Source organism: Epinephelus fuscoguttatus, linkage group LG4 (assembly GCF_011397635.1).
Source record: "Epinephelus fuscoguttatus linkage group LG4, E.fuscoguttatus.final_Chr_v1".
Lineage (NCBI taxonomy): Eukaryota > Metazoa > Chordata > Actinopteri > Perciformes > Serranidae > Epinephelus > Epinephelus fuscoguttatus.
In genome coordinates, this window is record NC_064755.1 from 9,513,744 (window position 1) to 9,531,568 (window position 17,825).

Genomic DNA, 17,825 nt, shown 5'->3' on the forward strand with positions numbered 1-17,825 from the left:
TAAAACAATATTCAAACATCATAGAAAAATTAGGTACTACAATAAGCAGCATGTTCTATGTGTATATCCATTTAAATCTATTCTGTGTAGTGTTACAGAACCAATACTTTTTACTTTTTATTACTGATTGTTTTGAATATTTTATATATCATTCTGCACCTCTGGTTAGAAGTGTTTTGTTGTATTTGTGCCTGTAATCTATGCAACATCAGTAAAGTTAAAACACACATAAAATTCCATCTTGTATCTTTCATAGGGAGAGAAATCTAATAAACTAATAAACACATCAAAAGTGAACACCCATTCTAGTTTTTCATCATCTCAGCATCAGAATATTTCAGGGTTTTGTTGAATCATCTAATGGAGAGTTCAGCCCTCATTATCCACCTCTCCCAAATCACACAACACAATCTGTTTTCCTCCTGATTATACTTTGATTAACCAACCGTTAACATCTCACTGTTTCTGGAGAATTTGAGTTGTGAATAACTCTGTAGTTTACATTTGTACATCAGAAACTGTTGGTGGTTGTCAGGTTTGTGAGATACAGACGACTGTTAAGTTCAGCAAATATTTAGTCTACTATAACTTAGTTGATAGAAGATTTAATAAATAATGGAAAGTGATACAGCAGCCAAAAACATCATCTATAAGGTCATACAGTTGACCTCAGGATATAAAGACTCAAATTAAGTGCTACAGTTACATATCCTGTCGTGACTAATGGAGATTTGATACGAAACAAAAATGCTGTTTACCAACTAAGGACAGTGTATTCACTGTGACACAATTCTTACATCAGGCAGAAGGATAAGACAAAAATTGACCTTTCATAAAACGTCTCTCTGGAACAACTGTGATAAACTCATCAGTAACAAATATATATCCTTTAATAAATGGTTCCAAAGAGATATAAATTATATTTTTAATTCCTTGTTGATATATTTGGCAATATGCTTTCCTGTGAACAGTTCATGCTTGTACATTAATTTCAGTTCCTTTCAGAGAATCAATTTCTTTGTCTCGGATATATAGTGTTATCATATTGCTAAATTTACAGACCATAATGCCTCCTGCTCTTTTTGTGAAATATAATATAGAAAGTATTTCTCCTTTGACCTCAGATATCAAATAAATGCACTCTTGAAGCTCATTAATTTAGTTTTCGAAATCCTCAACTTTTTACTTTCAAGAACACATTATCTAAGTCAATGAATTTTAGTGATTTTTTTTACCTTTTCTTATGAATTCAAGGCTCTTCTCAAGTCACCCAGTTATTCTTTTTAGTTCCTAAAAAACATCCTTGTATCTTCTTTTTGTCTCTTTTCTTGTTGTTTGTCTTGTTTGTTTGTTTGTTTTGTTGATTTTGTGCAATTGTCTTGAAATACTGTTGTTCATATATTTTAAATATACTTATGTAAAACTTTTTTTGTTTCATACGGTTTTCATGAACTACCTGATGTTTTGTTCTTATTCTCATAAAAAAGAGACAAAAAGGTGGTTTAAAGATGAGTCATTCACAGTAGAATAGTAATTTCCCGCCTCTACTGTGAAGGTGAAGGGTTCATCAGTGTCCTAGTTTCTATTGTTAGAACAAATGTCTCCGCCCAGCAGAGCTCAACTACGTCCGCAGCAAGGATTTATTTCCCCACGTTCACAACGTCCGACCTTCACTTTTTGCTTCGGTTCGAACTAGACTCTGACGAAATGAGTGGTCGCGGCAAGGGAGGAAAAGGACTCGGGAAAGGAGGCGCCAAGCGTCACCGCAAAGTTCTCCGTGATAACATCCAGGGAATCACCAAACCCGCTATCCGCCGTCTGGCTCGCCGTGGTGGAGTGAAGCGTATCTCCGGTCTGATCTACGAGGAGACCCGCGGTGTGCTGAAAGTGTTCCTTGAGAATGTCATCCGTGATGCCGTCACCTACACCGAGCACGCCAAGAGGAAGACTGTGACCGCCATGGATGTGGTGTATGCTCTCAAGAGGCAGGGCCGCACTCTGTACGGCTTCGGAGGTTAAATCACCGTCTCAGCTCACTGCAACACAACGGCTCTTTTAAGAGCCACCCACATCACCCCAAGAGCTCGTTTCTGTTGTGATACCGCTGTATGTTCCCATTTGACGTGGTTTCCTCCGAGTCACTCATATTGATTAAGGATACAAGTGTCCATAGTACCATCTACGTAACGCAATCGTGATTACATTACTAACACTAAAAACATCATGGATACATATTAGGCCTGGACCGGCCGTCGGGTTAGGGTTGTAGAAGTGGAAGAAGGATTTTTTTTTATTTATATATATATATATATATATATTTTTTTTTAAATTGAAACGAAACATTGTGAAAATATTGTTTCAAGTCAAAATCCTACATTCATATTTTTTCACATTTATTAGCGTCACTACTTACAGTACAAAAAGTAAAGTTACCCCTCTCATGATACAGAAGGACCAATTCTTAAAATTATTTATAAAATTCTATTAGCCTGTAAGTATCAGTGCATTAATGTTAATCATTTTATCTGCTGTAGGTAACAATAAGATAAGACAGACCTTTATTGATGCTACAATTGAGAAATACCAGTGTTACAGTGGCCAAGGACAAAGAGTCAAATAAAAAACATCAAAAATTAAAAACTTGGCAACAGGGCATGCAAAAGAAAGTACAAAAATACGATTAATAATAAGAAACGGTAATTATTATGATCAAATATTATTATTATTATTAATAATAATCATAAGCATAATAATGAGCAATGGATTAAAGAGAGCATATCTAGTGCAAAATGATTGTATGTGCAAAAAGCAACAACAAGGGGAACAGTAATGTTCATGATGGTGTTTATAACGTGTCCATGGTGCAACTGATTATCAGCAGTGCTGGTTATGTAGCCTGACAGCAGCAGGCAGGAAGGACCTGCAATAGTGTTCCTTCACACGCTTTGGGTGAATCAGTCTATCGCTCAAGGAGCTCTCCAGGGGGTGGGAGTGTTAGTCCTCAGGAGGATGACAGCCGAGCTGTTATCTTTGTCTCCAACCACCTGCACAGAGTCCAGAGAGCATCCCAGGGCAGAGCTGGCCTTCTTGATCAGCTTGTATTAATAATTTAATAATAATAATAATAATAATAATAATAATAATAATAATAATAATATGGCTCTTCCTTTTCTGAAACCTGCTTGGTGGACTCCTAGGAGGCCCATTGATTCTATATGGTTGGTGAGGCATGAGGTGGGTATTCTTTCAAACAGTTTTCTAATGTGACTGAGGAGGTGATGGGGTGGTAGCTTGTGGCACTGTGCAGGTCTTTTCCTGCTTTGTCTATCATGGTAATAACTGCAATCTTCCACAGAGAGGGGAAATGACGGGTTATGAGGCAGGTGGAGATGAGCTGTCCAGGGTGCTGAAGGTAGGTGACAGGTGCTTGTTTAATGAGGATGGTGTCGACTTTGTCTTCCCCTGGTGCTTTGTTTTTCGTATTTTTCAGCTGCAGTTGTATTTCTTGAGTGGTGACTGGTTTTGTGAGGTGATGGTGCTCTGTATTGTGGTTGGCTGTTGGTGTCTGTTTTCTGTCATGCTGTTCAATTTCTTTGTCAACTATGTTTTGGTGGTTGATTTCTGTTTTGGTGTGGGGTGATCTGAACCTGATAAATTCTCTGTGCAGTTTTCTTTTTCACTGTATGAGCTGGAGGAGGTGAGGGGGTAGTGTCTGTGCCGGTGCTTTGGCAGATGTTTGGGGTATTGTTTCCTCTCTGGCTTGGATGAGAAGTTGACTTAGGTTAGTTGCTTGGTGGTCCAGGCCTTCGGGGATGGTAATGAGAGTGGTCCCTTTAGTTTTTCTTCTATGTTTGTTCTGAATGTTTCCCAGTTTGCTGTTCTGTAGTTGTATTTTTTTTCTCTGAGTTGCTTGTAGTTTAATTAAGCAATATCACACTCGAGCTCGTGATGTTATACTGTGATATCACAGTATAACATCACGAGCTCGAGTGTGATATTGCTTTTATACAACAGTTCAATAGTTAAATAAGCAAGGCTGATTAAGAAATGTTGAAAAATGAGGACAAAATTGATAATTTAAGCATTTTATTTGTCTTCCGCCAACAAAAATAGTTCCCTCAGGACTCCGCTGTCACCGTTGCTATGTAACGCAGACATGGTGCGCCAGGCACTTACTCTTTATACACATTTATCTGCACGTTTCCATTAATTGTGCAGCCGGTGAAATAAGTCTCTGGTGACTGCATGGTGGACTGTCGCTTCACAGGCACAGCCGACTCTGCCTTCTGATCTGACAGTGTGTTGCTCCATCGTTTCTCCATCGTTGCTCTCCATGGATAGCTTCCAGTAGCTTTTTAACAAGCTCTCAGACCGGCAAGACAAAAGGTATATTTAGGGCCCGACTCCTAATTAGAAGACTAACTTTACACATAGGCTGCGTTAAAACAACATCATGCCTGTGCCCACTCACTGTCATGATGTCCCTAGCTTCAAGACCCTCATCTGACAGCTTCTGTATGGCAGTCGCCCTGAGGCTGTGATTGGTGTAGATAGCTGTTGTCCCCGCCTCTTTACACATCTTCGGCAGCATCTGTACGAATGAGTTTATTCCCAGCGGAGCTTTAGTGTACCAGATATTGTCTGTGTGAGCTGCTGTCATCCTGGGCTTCAGATAAAGGACATTTGCCTCTGGTGGAAGTTTGTTTAAATACTTTTCCAGGGATGCAACGCAACTGCTGAGCTAACTGACACTAACCGTCAGTTTTGATTTGATTGTTGATTGCAATCAGCTGTGAGGCGGAGTGATACATACACAGTGAAATAACCGTGATGTTGTACTCCAATACTGTCACGGTTTTACTGTCTTTCGACCAATCAGATTGCAGGGCCGGAACTAACTTGTATAAAGGCGACTATAGTGAGACTAAGCAGATGGTCACTGGAGAGATGGTTTGTGGTGGTAAAGTTATGAAGTTTCATAGCCAGGTCAGGAGTGCAGATAATCAGGTCCAGGATGTCTGTGCTGCCTGTTGGTGGATATAGGTGGGTTTGTTTGTGTTTACAATGGACAGATTTGTGTCAGTTAAAATCTGTTTTAGTGCTGTGCCACTTTGATTTGGTTTTTTGCAATTAAAGTCTGTGTGCTTTGCGTTCAGATCGCCCACTGTGAGGGAATAGCTGGTGTTGGAAATGGCGGGGAACAGAGCTGCTGAGGGTTTTATTCCAGGGGGACAGTAGATGCTGGTGACTGTGATGGGATGATGTGAATGGATTGTCATTTTGGCTACAACATACTAATATCCCTTCAGTTTGTCTGGTGGGAGGTTGTAGTCAATTTTGGTGTAGTCAATGTTTTTCTTAATTGGGATCACCACTCTGTCTCCACGTCCTGTCTGCCGTTCCTTTCTGATGATGTTGTAGCTGGGGATCTGAAGTTGTGTGGTGGTTGTGAGCATAGTTTCATTTATTGAAGCCACAACAGCAACAGCTGAACAACAGCAACAGTCTCATGGTCAGGGGCAGCATGTCTCCTACCTACAATGACTTAATGTTTCAAAGTAGGTAAAGGTGAAAAGTTTTGTATTTAATAAAGTGCTAGAACTCTGAGATTGTACTAAAGTATCAAGGACAATCATTATGTTTGCAGAGATTAATGTAGTATTCTATCTGTGTGTTTCTCTGGCTTTGTTTTCTATGAATGGATATTTAACTGTAATATAGTGGAAAATAAGTAGTTAGAATCCAATCCAATCCAAAAGCACTTCCACGCTGTCAGAAAGAAAAGCAAGAGAAACACAGTGGACCAAATATACTGGTGATATGTAGAATAATCACTTTCTTTTAACCCTCCCATCAGACTGAAGAAACAGGCCACTCTACTGAGACTGCTCGACTCTCCTCCACAGGATCTCCACACGGCCAGAGCAGTCTCCCTCTCCTCTGTTGTCATCCTGTTGGACCTTTCAGCAGTGTTTCACACTGTGAACCGCCAGTTCTATTTCCTATATGGCTTCACCCTCTAAAAGCAATCAACCAACCAGTCAGTCAGTCAGTTTGTTACATAAAAACATCCCATACAAGTTCAGTAAATATCATAGTTGTCCGTTCTCATTAGCAATGAAACTGAAATTCAGCTCCCATTTTTCTTCACTAAGCATAGACTAAAGGAGAATGAAAAAGAGATGTCTTCTTCCAGCGGTGTCTGCTTCGGTTCTGCCTGCTGGGCCACATCATGGTGGATGACGTTTATGCCAGCTGCGAGTCAAGCCTGGGCTCTATGTGTGCCAGCCTGGCCCTTGCCCCTCCATATTGCGCACCTCCTTCTCCTGTCAGTGAAGCAGTGGAGAGTGGACACCTTTGCTGTTGCAGCAGTGGTGGTGTGGCCTGAGATGTCTGCTCCTCCTGATATCACCTCCCCAGAAATGTAATTACAAGTCACTGCGACACAGACCTCCTGGCTATTTTTGTACACTGCAAAGCATTTCCCTCAGTGGAAATGAAGCTTTTAGTTACTTACACGTCACAGGTTAGAAACATTAAATTAAAGCCCCCACAAAATAGCATTTTGTCTTGTGTGAGACTTATTCCGGCTTCATATGAGTAGAGGAAATGACTCCTAGCTGCTAAGCTAATTTGCCATAGGCATTTTACATTTTTATGCTAATAACATTACCATTTTGTTATGTAGGGAAAATGTGCCCAAGTCTTTGAAAATGTCACCGTAAAGACATGTTTAATGTGTGTTTTGAAACAACGACACTTAACAGCACTTCCCAGAAACCTGATGTAGACTAGTGGTTTGGAGGTGTCATAGCAGAGTCAGACCAGGTAAAAGTATGAGTGCTGAAAATGATGTACATAGACTCTACACAGAGGGATGATGGTGGGAGCTGGTGGCAGCATCACAGCTCAATGTCGGCTGAAACAACAAATGAAAAGCAGTCACTCTGTGATGCCATGAAACAGGACCTTGGACAGCAACTGAGCTGCTGTTTGGTGCTGAGTGCTCTGTAGCTTCTTGGTTTTCTCCGTGCTCCTTTATACACTTCTGTTTACCAGATGTTTTGTTTCTATGTGACTCACTCTGTACTGGGCATTTTAGCAGAGAGATTGTTAGCAAGTGGTTTGTCTGTGCGCTCGGCCTCCTCTCTGGCAGCATTTCTACTACCACCATTATGTTGTTCAGGCAAAAAAAAAAATTAAGAAAAATAAATTAACTTTACATTTATACAATTTCCTATCTTTAACTTCGTTTCTTATTCTCACACACCAGACAGTATGTCTTTAGATGAAGTGGGTGGCTCTTAGAAGAGCCGTTGTGTTGATGATCATACGTCAGCAAATTTACTTGGAGCTGGTGTACTTGGTGACGGCCTTGGTGCCCTCAGACACAGCGTGCTTGGCCAGCTCCCCGGGCAGCAGCAGGCGGACGGCGGTCTGGATCTCCCTGGAAGTGATGGTGGAGCGCTTGTTGTAGTGAGCCAGACGGGAGGCCTCACCGGCGATGCGCTCAAAGATGTCGCTCACAAACGAGTTCATGATGCCCATAGCCTTGGACGAGATGCCGGTGTCGGGGTGGACCTGCTTCAGCACCTTGTACACGTAGATGGCGTAGCTCTCCTTCCTGGTCCTCCTCTTTTTCTTGCCGGTCTTACTAACGCTCTTAGACACGGCTTTCTTTGAGCCCTTCTTGGGCGCTTTCACGGTGGTTTCAGGCATGATCTGAACAGCAGATTTCTCCTATACGAAGTAACAGCACTAATCGGAAAGCGAACTATTTGTATCCCCCTGATGCGAATAGTACTGTGCTATCGCTCACACAGGATTGGTCAGCTTCTGAAGCTGGGGAACAATACAGTGGGTGGGTGAGGGGTGAAAGAAGAAAGAAAATCCTGTTATTTAAAAAGTAAAAAGAAAAAGTCGGTAGACCTATTATCAACAGGTTATAATACATTATAGTGTGTTTTACACAATAAGAGCATTAAAACTGAACATAACCTCATGAATTTAATAACAAGTTAAAAGCATTTACAGCAATAGATGTTTTTATACCGGACATTGTCAGCACAGGTACAAATAATATTAGTCCCAGTAAGACCTTCCAGCATTTATTATTCATGTTGTTAATTACATGTGTGTTTTTGTCTGCCATTTCAAAATGTGTCTAAAGTCTGTTTTATCACAAGAGAGGATAGCACTTTTTAATAAGAAATACTCCACAAAGGGTTTATAAAATAGTCCAGATGCTCTGCAGATAAGGTAAGTGTTAACCTCTCCATTGGATAGCTCGCTAAAAAGACAGGACAAATGGACGTTTTATAATCAGGTATCTAAAAAGTTGTTTCCAATTAGTCGAATTTATCTGAGCTAACTGTGGTGCTCTTGCAAACTGGTTATTTTTAAGCAGGTTAATGTTTCATTCATGATTCATTACAAACCTGATTTTAGAAAAAGACAAACTCAGGTTCAATCTTGGACTACAGCACATGCAACAACTTTCCAAAAGCAGCAACAGATTTTGAATCCAAAGGAAAATCAGTATATATGTCATCCGTTTGAAGCTCTGGGAAAAGAAAAGAATCCCACAATTTGCACATATATCTAGTAGCCTATTAACCACAGAGGGATCTTTTAATGACCAGGACAAAGACGCATGTCTGTCCATTAAGGCCAATGGCCATATATAGCCTACACACAGGTACAAAGTCTACAGATATATTTCACTGCATTGTAAAATCACTGCCAAGATACATAATTTTTTAAATTATGGAAATCATTAAAGACTTAATTATGTGGAAAAACACTGCATAGCTGCATGCTTTTGCGAATACAATAAGATTACTCTATGTCATGTTAACACCATGAAACAATTTTAACATACTATGGAAACCTATTTCCACCAACGATTTTTAAAAAGGCATGAGAAACTAAGAAAATTAGGCCATATCTCAAAATAATGAGACACTTATGTTTTAGATTCTTAAAATGATGAGCTGGTATCAAAAAAAATCTTAAACTGGTGCAAAATACTGACTGAATGTATTTATATAATTGGTTGAGATATTTGATGATCATTCAAATAATGGCTGTCTACCAGCATTACATCTCACCAAATATAACACAACTGTAAAAGCAGACTAAAGCCCAGAATACCCCTGAAAAAAAAAAAACAAAAACACACACACACACACACACCCCTCCGTCTGTGCTTCAAAGCCCAGTCTTAATATTTTAGGTTGTTTTCACGAATCCTCAACTTGTTTCCAATTATTATTCATGAAAGACGCATGGAAATGTAAGCCATAGGTTGTTAGAAATCACGTCTTATAATCGACCCGTTCTGTAGATGAAGCATGTGTTGTGAGCAGAGGAGTGAGCTCTTGAGTGAGTGAGGTGGCTCTTAAAAGAGCCGTTGTGGTTTGTGAAGCAGCAGCAGAGAGTTTAAGCTCTCTCTCCGCGGATGCGACGGGCCAGCTGGATGTCTTTGGGCATGATGGTGACTCTCTTGGCGTGGATGGCGCACAGGTTGGTGTCCTCAAACAGGCCCACCAGGTAAGCCTCACTGGACTCCTGCAGAGCCATGACAGCGGAGCTCTGGAAGCGCAGGTCGGTCTTGAAATCCTGAGCGATTTCTCGGACCAGGCGCTGGAAGGGCAGCTTGCGGATCAGCAGCTCGGTGGATTTCTGGTAGCGACGGATCTCTCTCAGAGCCACGGTACCGGGCCTGTAACGGTGAGGCTTCTTCACGCCGCCGGTGGCCGGGGCGCTCTTACGGGCAGCCTTGGTGGCCAGCTGCTTCCTCGGGGCTTTGCCTCCGGTGGATTTACGAGCGGTCTGCTTGGTTCTTGCCATGACTTCTTCTGTCTTTGCTCAGGAGAACGATGGGGTACTGTGAAGTGACTCGCTGCTCTTAAACTGTGGGACCGGCTCTGAGATGGTGACGCTGCTTCAGACCTCCGGCTCCTGATTGGTGAGGGGCTCCTACGGAGCTCAGCACCGCCTGAAGGAGCGACCCACCGCCCACATCTCCGCTGCTTATTGGCTGAAAATTCTTTCAAAAGGTCCGCCAAAATTCAGGCTGGTCCGCCCTCTGCTACTCTGCTGAAGCCTCTTTTCTGGTTGGTCTGGCAGGAACCGGCCCGCGCTCCGTGGATATATAGAGGAGGGTTTCAGCTGCTGAGGGAACACTTCTCTTTGTCCCGACTTTAGAGAGCATCTGAAAAATGAGTGGCCGCGGAAAAACCGGTGGTAAAGCCAGAGCCAAGGCAAAGACCCGCTCCTCCCGTGCTGGGCTCCAGTTCCCAGTCGGCCGTGTCCACAGGCTGCTGCGCAAAGGAAACTATGCGGAGCGTGTCGGTGCCGGCGCCCCCGTCTACCTGGCGGCTGTGCTGGAGTACCTGACCGCTGAGATCCTGGAGTTGGCTGGAAACGCTGCCCGCGACAACAAGAAGACCCGTATCATCCCCCGTCACCTGCAGCTGGCTGTCCGCAACGACGAGGAGCTCAACAAGCTGCTGGGCGGAGTGACCATCGCTCAGGGCGGCGTGCTGCCCAACATCCAGGCTGTTCTGCTGCCCAAGAAGACCGAGAAGGCCGCCAAGTCCAAGTAAACCTGGACACTCTTTAACTGCTGGAAACTGGCCCCCAAAACGGCTCTTTTAAGAGCCACGCAATCATCTGACAGAGCTCTGTTCTTATCTCTCTCTCTCTCTAATGCATCAATCTGTGTTGCCTACTAGAACATGTACACGACTCCATTCCAAAAATGTCGTTACTTATTTACAAGAAATCATAACTTTTCAGCCAGCTTTTATTGGCCGAGAAACCACTTATTACTTGAATGTAACCAGAAAGCCAATTTGACGAACACAGTGCTCAGGAGAACAAAGACCGCTGTAGACCGCCATTCTGGGAGGGGAAATTCACTTTGTCAATAGATTTTAACAAGACGTTGCAAATGTAATTGCACCTTATTTAAAAGCGTAATTATAAAAAAAAAAACAAGCATATCTGATAACATGTGTTATCCTCTAGTTTCACACATTACAATGAACAGCTCCATTTTTGAGGCCAACTCAAAAAAAAAAAAAAAGTTTATATTATCTCTTAAATAGAGTTTACAGTTGGGCTAAAGCAGTGTTTAATTTTAACAGGAATTCAAATCATGTTGATAATAAAAATAAATAAGATCAGTTTTAAAAAGTTGTTGAACTCTAATGCATTTTTAAAAAAAAAAAAAAAAACTGAACTGGCTCTTTTGTTTTGTCTTATATTTCCATCAGAGTTATGGTGGGATATAACTATCTGTATTTTTACATGCTTATACTGTACAAGCAACTCTTTCTTTATCTTTTCTTTTTTTAAATGATATTTGATATTTGCCATTGTATAATTTAATAACTCATCACTGCTCAGTGTTTATGAGTAACTGGTTATATGTCATTAAATTACAAAATTAATGTAATTATCAGTTACACTTACTGGGGAAAAAATATGTAATTAAATTACAGTAAATTACAATTATCGATCAAAATGATGGTGATTAAAGAGGTTACATTCGGATGTAATCATTATATGTAGAATAAAACATTAATTATGTTGCTTTGCATCTTTTTGCTGAATGTTTTCTTTCAGCAGAGTCTACTTTCACACATTTTTCAGTTAAAAACATTTGTTAGGAAAGTAATTGAGTGCAATAACTTACATTGCTTTGATGAAATAATTAAAATTGTTACATCACTTATTATTTTTTCAGTCATTTTATTTTATTTTCCCATTTTATCATTTAACCTTGAATTTAATAAATTTACTTATTCATGGTATTCAGGTCAGGCTAATATTTTTTTACATGTCTGATATTAATTAAAATTCATGCTGAGTCATTAGCGAAACGTGATTATTTGGCATAATTTTGCAAATTGAAATAAGCACTTTGAGAGTGCAGTAGAAATTTCACTCAGAATAGATAGCACAATGCTATTACCTTTCCAAACTTTCGAGTTTTCTCCTCAAGACAATTCATTTTATTTTGATTTTTGGATGATTGCCTTTAAGAACAGAGATACTTCACATTATACATAATTTTAACAAATGTGTAGCAACATTCAGTACGAGTCATACTGACAGCCAGCAGTCAGCCACAGCTTAAAGCATATACTAATTAATGTAATTAACATTCATCTTCTAACCGCTTCATCCTCTTGAGGGTCGCGGGGGGGCTGGAGCCTATCCCAGCTACGTCGGGCGAGAGGCAGGGTACACCCTGGACAGGTCGCCAGACTATCGCAGGGCTGACACATAGAGACAAACAACCATTCACGCTCACATTCACACCTACGGACAATTTAGAGTCTCCAATTAACCTAGTCCCCAAATCTGCATGTCTTTGGACTGTGGGAGGAAGCCGGAGTGCCCGGAGAGAACAGAAGGGCTCCCACGCCCAGGATCGAACGGGCAACCCTCTTGCTGTGAGGTGAGAGTGCTAACCACCACATCACCGTGCCGCCCAATATGTATAAAATAATGTAGAAATAAATCACTGGTCACATACCCTGGGACATGTTATCCACAGCCATAACGAGAGTTGGTTCCAAAGTCAAAGTCAGTGGGGTTTTTGAATTGATTTTTGGTTAGATGCCTGAAGTGAGGTCTGTGCTAATGTAATCTTAAGAGATTTTCACTTGGCTTAAAATATGTTCGTCCATATGGCCTACCCCACTTGTGAATTTTGAAGCTTTTACATATCCTAAAAAAGGAGGTTGCTAACATGTGACTAAATCAAACTACAGTGCCATTACTCTGAACACATCTTGCCTCAGTGTTTTGGTGATAAAGTCATGCGACTGCAGTGTCACTCATGTCTTGCCGAATGTTGGCTTTTTGCTTCTGGCAGTTGCATCAACAAATCCTTTAAATCCCACTGGATTCTTCACAAGTGAACCAGGACAGTGTTAACTTCCTGGTTGCCTTCAGAAAATGTCATCAATGCAGCACTCCACAACAATGTTTATCACATTATTACACTCAACAACTGCATCCTTAACCTCAGTTGCTGTACGGCCCAGAACTTCTCGCAGCTAAATATTGATATGACTGAGGTAATTATTATTTGCACAGTTATTGCTTGTATATACTTAAAAACTGTGCTCTCTGTCCCAAATACAGCCCCAAACTGTAAAAATCTTAGTGTCATCTTTGATAATAAACTCAGCTTGATCAAGCATGTCAACAGAGTTGTCTTGTTTTCTTCAGCTCAGGAGACAATATCGGTTAACTGTTTAATTTTGTCTGGACTATTGTCTCTTCTCTCTCTCTTTTATTCTCTTTTTAACACATCATTATTATGTCTGAGTCAAAACAGTTCACACAAATTACTCATCAAATCCTCACCAAAACCAACAAAAGAGAGCAGAGTTTCTCGTCACTGGCTCCCAATAAATTTCAGAATCGATGTTAAGATATTATTGATAACTATTGAGGCCCACTTTGGACTCGCATATGAGCACATCTGAGATCCTCTGACACCCTGCATGCCCGGTCATAATCTGAGGTCTTCAAGCGAGGCTCTGCGAGGTATTCCATGATGTAGGCTGCAGGTCCGAGGGGGCCGTGCCTTTTGTGTCAGGAGCCTCTAAGATCCAGAACAATCTCCCCAAGTAGAGCAGACCAGTGAGCCTCTTGTCCTCTTTTTAATCCCTATCAGTTTATCAATTTATTTATGTCCTGTTTCATTATTGATGTTTCTCTTTTCTTTCTTTTTTTCTTCTATTCCTGTAAGGAGCATGAATAAACCCAGCATACACAAAAGAAAGAGTTGAGAGTACTGTACTCACCTGTCTTTATGTGGGCTGTGCTTTATATGGATCCTACAAGTATTCTAATTTCATTTGTCTACAACAGACAAACAGCATAAAGAAACATTCACACAGTAAGTAAATAAGTAAATGGCTATACAAGTACATAAACATAATAATAATAAAGAAAATGCATAACTGTAATATTAAGTGAACTTGATAGACATGTTGCTTGAAGTCATAAGTTATATTTCTGGATGTCTCATCAGCACTCTCCTGTGGTGGTTTCTTTGATGAGTGACTAGATTTTTTTTTTTCTGTATTTTTGTTGTTAAAATATTACGTTTCAACCAAGTACTGTATGGTTATGACACTTTTCTAGCTTGTTAAAAAAAAAGGACATGCAGTAAAAAAAAAAAAAAAAAATCTCAAATTTTAGAGGCGCTTCAGCACCCCCCCCAAATGGGCTAGAAACGCCTATGTAGAGTAGTATTTCTTCCATCCAGCACAAATGTTCTGCTTTTTATCAAACACACTGCTTTCCACTGCTCCAACATTAATTTGATTTCCAGTCACTACAAACAAGAGTCTCTATATTACTCTATACTGTTACTGTTGCCTCAGGAGAGGAAATCGTTGGCTGTCCCTTGAATCACAAAGCCCAGCTGGTCGACGGATGTCTGCTTCCAGGCTACAGTCTGTTGCTCAGTTAGGACAAATCATGGGAACAAAGCCCCAGAGCTACTTCATTATATAATACAGCATGTACAATTGTTCCCTCTGTTATGCAACAGATAGAGTATCACAGTCCTGCTTGTATTGTACAATGTTTGACAACAAAACAGAAAGCTTTAAACTGTATCAGCTGGATCTGTTTCCATGGCCGCTGGGTCCATCAGTCAGCCTTGTGCCTTTAGATCGCCCCACATCATCAGGATATTCAAATAATTATACATGTCAAATTCAGTATTTCTGTAAATTAAATAGAATCAGCAGATCTATGTATTTGGTCCAAAAGAACCAAACGCATTGATCTACCTGACAGCTTAAAATAACACAAAAACCTTTACAGATGATTAAAGGTGTCAGCCCTGCAGTAGTTTGGTGACCTGTCCAGGGTGTACCCTGCCTCTCACCCAATGTCAGCTGGGATAGGCTCCAGCCCCGAGCAACCCTCAAGAGGATAAGCGGTTAGAAAATGGATGGATAAAACGTGTCAAAATAAAATAAAAATAATCAGTGATTTCACATTTTATCAAGACTCAGGAGCAAAAGCACAGGTGTGCGTCATTCGGTTTTTAGTTTCACCTGGGCTTTTCCTGTCTTGACAATCTTAATCTCAAAAGTTTGTACTCTCAGGACACTTTGGCCTCAAAAACACTGTTTATCTGATTTGAACATTTAACAAATAATTAAATGAACACTTTTGCGACATCATTTTAAATTTTAGGTGTTCTGGGACCATCACCTTCTCATATCAGGGTTTGTCTGCAATGCAGAGTGAAATGACCGTAAACACTACATTTTGTATTTGTATTTGAGAATAAATGTTAGACATTTTTAAACTTTTTTTTTCTTTAAAGAGAGACAGAAAAGCCTACATCTGCACTTTTAAATACTTTTATATCAGCTGAGGCCAAGTTGTGATCCAGTCTAAACACATTGTCCTGATTTGTTCTGCTCTGTTTTGACCCACATTACAGGAATGACCTGCCAGTTAAACACTGGCCTAAATTCCTCAGTCTCCTCGATCACTGTCTGACACAGAAAACCTCAAACGTCTGTCTCCACTGTGTACATCATTATAAACATCATAAATACTGTGTTAACATCAAATTATTTTTTAAAAAGACAAGTTTTTTTAATCCTGCTAGTGGTGTTAATTATTGCAAATTCGATGTATATTCACATATAATTTTATAGAGTTTGACTTATGGTTGAAAAATCTGAAGTTGTGGTTTCACATCTGAACATACAGATCTCTTTACAAAATAACTGATGTTAACATTTAGGGGCATCAGAATATAAAAGCCATATATGTAGCTGCTGCTGTCTACTGTCTGGGTAATAATGTTAACATGGCTCTACACTATTCAGGTGTTCCCCTTTAGGCCATGACAGTATGACAGAGCATGCACAATACCAGCACCCTGAGGCAGTGAAATGAAATTCAGCTATCAATAATTCCATTATTTACACCTGTGATTGTTCTACTGTGACATGTCAAAATGTCTTCTGTGAGCAAAGGCCTGCTGACAGCAGGTTTTAATCCTGTTTATAAAAGGCTGCAACATATTATTTTCAATATTGATTAGTTTGAGAGAATTTTTCTATTAACCAATTGATTTAGTATATAACCTGTCAGAAAAAAATTGGAAAATGTTCATCACATCAGCCTAAACTGATACCTGGTTTGTCCCATCAATGATGTAACATCTAGAGATATTTCTTGATAAATGACGACTTCAGAATATACAAATTCCCTGCAGTACAGTGTCTCATTGATTATTCTATCATTCAAAGATTCATATTTAAGACATTTTCAGAAGTGTGTACCTAAACACATTTTCATGACCTCTTCACACTATTTCACAGTATTTAAGACAAGCAACCTTGAACTCATGATTTTGCACACCTTAAGATTATGGCAGGACTCACAGACACCACGGTTAATATCACACACAGAACTGAAACTTTTAAAAAATATCAAACAGGTTTATTTTGTCTTTAAATGTATATACAAAAAAAAGTTTTAATAAAGTTAAAAGGTACACAACCATAACACCTTATTATGAAAGGTCTGCACAAATCATTGTGTGTCATCAGTCTTGTACTGATATGTCCAAATATTGTCCACTCTTTGTTCTATAGTGCTGTCCAGTACTGGCTGACAAACTCCTCTACTACAGTGCTGGACAGATAACACATGGTTCCACTGTGGAGGAAGATCTCCAGTAGATATCCCAGTGTCGCCCCTCTGAGTCTCCTCTACTTGAACTGATTATCAATGAGGGTGCCCTTCATCTTCGCCTTCTTGGCCTCCAGCTCTGCCAGCTCCTGCAGCCTCCTCTTGCTCATGCCCTTCCTCTCCAGCTGCTTCTCAATCACTTTGGCGTTTTGGGCGTACGAGTCCGCCACCTCCCTGGCCTCGATCTCCTCCTCCTCCTCGTCGATGGTGGACACTGTGACGGAGCTGAACTTGCCCATGTCTTTGGTCCGCTTGGTCATCATCACGCGGACTTTCTTGGGAGCCTCTGGTTGCTTCTGGCTGTACACGCTGGTGTTGCCGAAGCCCTGCCCGAACTTGACCACAGCTCCGTCCACGATGAAGGTGGCCGGGTTGTTCTTCGCCTGGTGCTGGTAGAAGAGCAGCAGGCCACACTTGCCGCATTTTTTCCGGTACTGCCTTTCGATGCCCTCGGCCCTTTTGATGTACGCGTTTTCGTCCTGCCCCACGTTACAGAACTTGTGGGCGTGTTTGGCCGCATCGATCACCCTGGCTCGGTCCCGGGGCCTCATGGGAAGCTTCTCCAGCTGGCAGTCCAATACCAAAACCATCTGACCGCACAGGCAGTAGTACACATGGAGAGGCTTTTCTCCGTCGTCGTACTCCTCTCTGTCCCTGGTGTCCGAGCACACGACACTCCTAGACACCACCTTCGGCATGTTTGGCCCCGAAATGTAATTTATTACCAGTCAAGTCTATTTAAACGCTATTGTTGAGACGCCATAACGACGGAAACTCCTGTTAAACGTTTGTCCGGAACACAAAAACAACGCCACACTTCCTGTGTGCGTCACTGTTACTGTTCCTACCGGAAACCTCTCTTGGGTTCTCTCTCTTTAGTTCCGCCGCGTGATAACAGGCCAAAATGAACACATCAGTTTGCGTGGAAATTGTTTGCACCCAAAAAATTAATAAATATAACCCCATGCATGCTACAGGGCCCCATTTGATGGTCCAAAATAAATCTCACGGGTCACAAAATGACTGAAAAGGTAAGAAAGAAATTATAGGCCAAGACAAAAAAA

General features: G+C 40.9%; 5 protein-coding genes across 5 annotated transcripts in view; 2 read left to right on the forward strand and 3 right to left on the reverse strand.

Moving 5' to 3' along the window:
- LOC125887938 (uncharacterized) overlaps nt 1-2,019 on the forward strand; it is a 145,401-nt gene extending 143,382 nt beyond the window's left edge. Inside the window, exon 5 of the mRNA XM_049575089.1 lies at nt 1,697-2,019. Coding sequence (XP_049431046.1) covers nt 1,697-2,019 — 323 coding nt within the window. The remainder of the gene's footprint in view (nt 1-1,696) is intronic.
- A 5,325-nt stretch (nt 2,020-7,344) lies between these two features.
- LOC125887973 (histone H2B 1/2-like) lies at nt 7,345-7,719 on the reverse strand. The gene has a single exon (XM_049575125.1). The coding sequence runs from the start codon at nt 7,717-7,719 to the stop codon at nt 7,345-7,347; it is 375 nt and encodes a 124-aa protein (XP_049431082.1).
- Nucleotides 7,720-9,441: 1,722 nt separating this feature from the next.
- On the reverse strand, nt 9,442-9,871 carry LOC125887955 (histone H3-like). The gene has a single exon (XM_049575109.1). The coding sequence runs from the start codon at nt 9,850-9,852 to the stop codon at nt 9,442-9,444; it is 411 nt and encodes a 136-aa protein (XP_049431066.1). The 5' UTR covers nt 9,853-9,871.
- A 292-nt stretch (nt 9,872-10,163) lies between these two features.
- Nucleotides 10,164-10,883, forward strand: LOC125887964 (histone H2A-like). Its single transcript, XM_049575119.1, has one exon. The coding sequence runs from the start codon at nt 10,224-10,226 to the stop codon at nt 10,608-10,610; it is 387 nt and encodes a 128-aa protein (XP_049431076.1). The 5' UTR covers nt 10,164-10,223; the 3' UTR covers nt 10,611-10,883.
- A 5,604-nt stretch (nt 10,884-16,487) lies between these two features.
- Nucleotides 16,488-17,588, reverse strand: steep1 (STING1 ER exit protein 1). The gene has a single exon (XM_049575094.1). It carries the CDS (start codon nt 17,457-17,459, stop codon nt 16,782-16,784), a length of 678 nt encoding a protein of 225 aa, XP_049431051.1. The 5' UTR covers nt 17,460-17,588; the 3' UTR covers nt 16,488-16,781.
- Between the last annotated feature and the right edge of the window lie 237 nt (nt 17,589-17,825).

Bases quoted from the DNA above. Each gene is read 5' to 3' on its own strand.
- LOC125887973 (XM_049575125.1), bottom strand. From the start codon at position 7,719: ATGCCTGAAACCACCGTGAAAGCGCCCAAGAAGGGCTCAAAGAAAGCC.
- LOC125887955 (XM_049575109.1), bottom strand. From the start codon at position 9,852: ATGGCAAGAACCAAGCAGACCGCTCGTAAATCCACCGGAGGCAAAGCC.
- LOC125887964 (XM_049575119.1), top strand. From the start codon at position 10,224: ATGAGTGGCCGCGGAAAAACCGGTGGTAAAGCCAGAGCCAAGGCAAAG.
- steep1 (XM_049575094.1), bottom strand. From the start codon at position 17,459: ATGCCGAAGGTGGTGTCTAGGAGTGTCGTGTGCTCGGACACCAGGGAC.